Raw genomic sequence first — 5,343 nt, forward strand, 5'->3', positions numbered from 1 at the left:
GAGGACAGCTGACGGAAGTTTTATCTGTGTAACAGCGCCGCGCCGTGTACGTAGCGTCAAATGAATGATGGCGATATGGACGGAACGTCAGCGAAAACTATCAGTGTCACACTGTATCTCGTTCTTTATTCCGCGCGGATTGCAGCGCGGTCAAACAGGTTGCAGAACGGACGTATATTTGTGTGAGTGTTTGCGGGCGCCATGTGAACTGGCCCTGGTGCTGACGGGTCGCCGACACTCACAAGTTCGCACGCTACTTCTCCGGAGTTACCGGACTCGTTGTTATGTTGCGGTGTATTTCACTGAGTATTAGGGATTTTCTTGACCATACAAATGTGTTATTCCACCTTAATATCGTGCTGTTATGTGGAAATAGCTCCTTGTACTGAAGCATTGGGGCGCGAGCACGACGCGCGGTCACGAGTGGCCCCGGGAGCGCGCGGCGCTGTGTGCAGATGTGTCGCAGATTCTGTAAAGTCACTGGGCGAACGGAAGAGCTCGTCGATGGACACGGCACCGGCTCAATGGAGCGAAAACGAGACACCGTAGGCGCCGTTCGCCGGGGGCCGGCTGCTGTCTGTCGCGGCTGCAGCTCCATCTGACTGCGGAGCTGCTTCCAGGGGCGGCGGCGAGCAGCGATGGAGCTGTCCGCTATCGGAGAACAAGTATTCGCTGTGGAGTCCATCCTCAAAAAAAGAGTTCGGAAGGTCAGTGATCGCCTCCAAACATGTGGAGCGTGCTCGTCATGGACTCATCCGACTGCGTCGTAGATATCAAAACATTGCGAGTAAAATGTGATCGGTGCGTAAGTAAGTGCGTGGTCCAAAGCTACTTTCCACCACGCAGTTTATACCCTCTCCGGGCTTTTGGTTTGCTCTCAATCGCTACATTTATTTGCGGTTACTAAGTAACTATTGCTCTTCGGAAACAACTAATGCTCACCCTTTCCCTGCTCCGTCATTCAATCGACACCTCACTGACTGTCATACGTCTTTAAATGGACCCAACACCACCGAGCTTAACTGGCAAGAACTCACGCGGCCGTCTCTGCCGGTGCTTTATTCCACTGAATGACACACGCGGTTGCATCACCGTTACCGGAAAAGCACGGAGAAAAAGTGCTGACCTCATAACCCGCGTTGACCCACGCTATAGGGTGTGATGTCAGCCCGGGCCACGAACCCCGCTTGTAATGTCAGAGCAACGTCAGGGACGAGACAAGACGCTTAAGTTTTGACCTGTTTCTCCTCGGCTCTGCAGGGAAACGTAGAATACCTGCTGAAGTGGAAAGGTTGGCCTCCAAAGTGAGTATTACAGGAGACGAAATACTGAAATGCTTTGATTACAAATGTAAACATCACAGTGGCTGTTATCTTTCTATAATGCATGTGAATACAATGATAAAACACTTTCGTTGAAATGATATAGTTAAACAAGGATGCCATTCTGAATCTTCAGTTCAAGTAGTTAAAAGACCTGAACAGAGTTTTTTGTGTGTTTGGTGGCAGATACAGTACGTGGGAACCAGAGGAGCATATCCTGGACCAGCGGTTGGTGCAACTGTACGAGGAGAAGTAAGTGATGCGTGTGTAGGTGCATGTTGGTTTGACTGTGAAAACACTGTAGAGTTGTGGGTGAAGACAAAACGTCCAAGCTCTAGTTGATATGTCGTGACCAAGCACAAGCACATTCTGTGCTTGAATAAGACAATCACAACTAGAAAAGCACTCAGGGAGTACAAACCTCTGCCAAGCAGCTTCAGTCCACACCCAACAAAGCCCTCCAACAAATCCTGGATCCAAAACTCCAGTCTGCCACAAATCTCCTCCAAAATTCAATCATTCAATTCTTGTCCCATTTCTCACTTTTTCTGAAAATTTCATCCAAATCTGTTCATTACTTTTCAAGTTATTTTGAACACAGGCAACAAATAACAGCGTCTTTTGCAAATACACCTCCCGTGTACGTCTGCGCGTCCGTTTACTCTTGAGAATGACTACCAAGAATCCAACAAGTTATATCCAAGATTTATTCCCTGACAGAGGAGTCTAATACATACGCAGAATTCTGGGTCAGCAGCGACACCTGACTTAGCCTCAGCAGCAGTCCGGTCGAGCCACAAAAGACTATCTGAGGTCTTGACCCTTTATACACAAAAGTTCTCCACGTGGGCTCCGTCCTCGTCCGATTGGTCCTCAGTCGTTGATGCCAGTCCAGGTCGCTGGTTCCCCCATAACCATGGCAACGATCACAAGGCATGCTCCCCTTTTCTGGACCCAGGTGGCTCTTATCAGGACCAGCTCTGGAGATGATGGTACTTTCCAGCCTCCTCTGTCCGACCTCTAATGAGTTACAATGTCTGCTCCGCAGTGTGGTTCACTTCCACCATTGTAGTCGACCTGCAACTTCAAATTCTGAAACACACACACACACTCAGCCACACTCCCTCAGTCAGCACTCCTGAGAACAACGTCTTTATTAGTGGCACAAACAATGAATAATATTAATATTGCATAATAAATGCACAATTGCCGTTATGTTGAAAACATAACCTCAGAACAAGCCCCGCCTCTCTCTCACTCCCTGTCTCTCCCTAGTTTATTCACTGGTGTTTCTTCCTGTATATCAGCCCCATGACTGTTTAATTAATGTTGTGTCAGATAAAGTTTATCCAACACATGCCGTGTCAGCACTTTCCCCCGGCCTTCTAAATATCCTGTCTGACGTTGATAGAGAGCAGCGGGACAAAACTCCCGGCCACAGAAAGAGAGCATCAAAAACCAGAAGATTCATTCTGCAGGTAAATAAAGCACTTATTTTTGTCCTTGTGATCACATTCAGTCCTGCGGATTTTGCGTCCACTGTGCTGTGTTTTTGGTTCTTGCCTGGACTCAGGATAGGACCTACACCATGGACCTGCGCAGCGCTCACAAGCCGGCGGAGCAGCCGCCGCCTCGGCTGCGCCTCTCCCTGACCCGGACCCGAGACCCGGAGGAAGACGAGGACCCCAACTACAATCCCCGCCGACCAAAGCTGGCTCACCGTAAAACTAAACACAGGAGCACGCACGCCCGACGCATCCCGGCAAGTCCAACTCAAGATGACTGGAGTACGAGAGATGAAGCAGAAGAAGAGGAAGAGGAAGAAGAGGAGGAGGAGGAGGAGGAGGAGGAGGACCAGATGGAGGAGGAAGAAAAGGATGATGAAGAAGGGGATGGGGAACGGGATGAGGAGGTAGAGGCAGAGGGATGTGACCAGGATGCAGAAGACAATGAACCGTCAGATGAAGAGGAGGAGCTCCAAATAGGAAATACAGATCAGACAAGTGAAATGAATGAAGACCAGACCGAACACCGAAAAGGTATTGACCTTTAATAAATGACAGTTGCACCGTGTTCCTTTGAAGAGTTTTTTTATTTCATAGGCAAAATCCATTGCTGTGTCATGCTATGGTTTGTCATTGTATTTATTACGTTGTATATTAATAACGGCAAGTGCAGTTCAGTCACGCCAAATAAAGTGTGTGCGCATATACTTGTGAAAACATAGATCCTGAGCATCACAGATGTTTGCATTTGTCTGCCTCTAGTGGCACCAGATGTTGGACATGATGGTGCGTCTGTCTTGCAGGGAGAAGGAGCGCGTGGGAATCCTCCTCCGCAGCAGAGAAGCTGGACATCATCTGGAGCCCCATCTTCTCTCCTGGAGAGGTGACGGTCACAGACGTAACTATTAAATCTCTGACGGTGACCTTTAAAGAGTCGACGGAGGCCAAAGGTTTCTTCAGAGACTGGGACCTGGAGGTGTGACTGGCTTCCAGTCTGGCCAGTGGATGTTTACATGAAACTTGAAAAATAACATTTTCTACATGATGGAATGGCGATGCTCCGCTCGCTCAGTTGAGAAAGGAGAGAAGTTATTTTGTCAAAAAGAGCATGAAATCTGTGGAATACTGGAGAGCGGCTCTGGCAGCACTAACTGTAGCTTCTTGTCCACAACATGACACTGACTGGATGTTGGAGGAGGGATTTCAGACGTAAAATAACACCTGACCTTTACTTTGGATCATCCAGTGGCCAGTGCTGTTCTTGTATTTGTGAGTAAAACAGTGACTCTGTAATCGGCTGGTCTTGATAGATGAGCTTCTCTCATCACGCAGGGGACGTTTTGATCCTGTTCAAGAGAACAGTGGACATGTTTGGGTGTGGGACGCACTCAGATGCCATGAATGCTTGAAAGGATGAAGCTAGTCCAAGCAGTATTCCACTCTCCGGTCCTCTGATACATTTGCTTGTTAGGTCACAGACGACGGTGTCGCATGATCAGAAAACGTCTTCTTCGTGAATGAAAATGCAGCTGCTTGACTGAGAGAAGAGCCTTCATCCCTGTAGCACCTTTGTGTCCCACATGTCCATAGTCAGGAGAAGCATGGCTTCTTCCAATTTGGGCAAGAATACTTCTTGACCTGTTTGATTTTAGGAAGCAGATGCAGATCCCTTGTTTTCCTCACCTGGGTTGTCAGGTCATTTGAAATGTGTCAAAGGTGAAAAGAGGGACATGAAGTGCCTGATGCTGACGAGATTTGACCCACGACAGAAGAAAGACAATCGTAAAGTCAAGCATCTACTTGTACATTAAAACAACCGCAAAACTACACATGAGCGTTACACAAACGAAACGCGACAGGATTGTGAACTTTGGACGGGTGACAAATAAATGTATACATAATTATTATTTTTCTACATTTTATATGTCAAAATTGTCGTAATATCGGTTGCTATGACGACGTGTATTCGTACAAGTTCTGTGTCGTCGTCCAGCGTGTTGCTAACGATTCAACCGTCACGTGCGTCCACTATCGAGAAGACCCGGATTGAAATTATGAGACCTTCATCTCTGACTTATTAAAGTTCACACGCACAAGTTTGTTTCGTTCGTTTTTCAGACGTGATAGTCGACAACCGGCTTGCTACATCTTCTCAGTGATGCTACGTTAATAACTGTAGCATATTCATTTTTAAAATGCTGGTACAAGTCAATGTTATTTTGTAAAACATAAATGGGTTTGGCATAAACATTTGAAGTGCAAAATAAAGACATGCAAGTCAGCTGACTCGTGTTCTCATTTGAAGTTCCAGCGAGTGTTTGCCTTTGCTGTGTAGCAGTTTTTCCTCAGATTTGAAAAATAAATAGCATTCGTGTACGTCCTACTTGTTATTTGAATGACTTGCATTTGAATCTGATCCTGTTGTATAAGTCAATAGTTTTGCTTTTTTTAATAACCAGGTCATCATTAACTTTGATTCATTCAATAACTTCCAAGACCCATCAAATGGAAGGAAG

At 46.7% G+C, this 5,343-nt stretch overlaps 1 protein-coding gene across 1 annotated transcript; it reads left to right on the top strand.

Moving 5' to 3' along the window:
* Window positions 1–415: 415 nt before the first annotated feature.
* On the top strand, window positions 416–5,096 carry cbx7b (chromobox homolog 7b). Its single transcript, XM_053854911.1, has 6 exons — window positions 416–707; window positions 1,261–1,304; window positions 1,509–1,574; window positions 2,734–2,800; window positions 2,896–3,361; window positions 3,631–5,096. Exons 1-6 carry the CDS (start codon window positions 639–641, stop codon window positions 3,807–3,809), a joined length of 891 nt encoding a protein of 296 aa, XP_053710886.1. The 5' UTR covers window positions 416–638; the 3' UTR covers window positions 3,810–5,096.
* The last annotated feature ends 247 nt before the right edge of the window (window positions 5,097–5,343 follow it).

The sequence above is a fragment of the Synchiropus splendidus genome, chromosome 1, assembly GCF_027744825.2.
Source record: "Synchiropus splendidus isolate RoL2022-P1 chromosome 1, RoL_Sspl_1.0, whole genome shotgun sequence".
Taxonomy (NCBI): Eukaryota; Metazoa; Chordata; class Actinopteri; order Syngnathiformes; family Callionymidae; genus Synchiropus; species Synchiropus splendidus.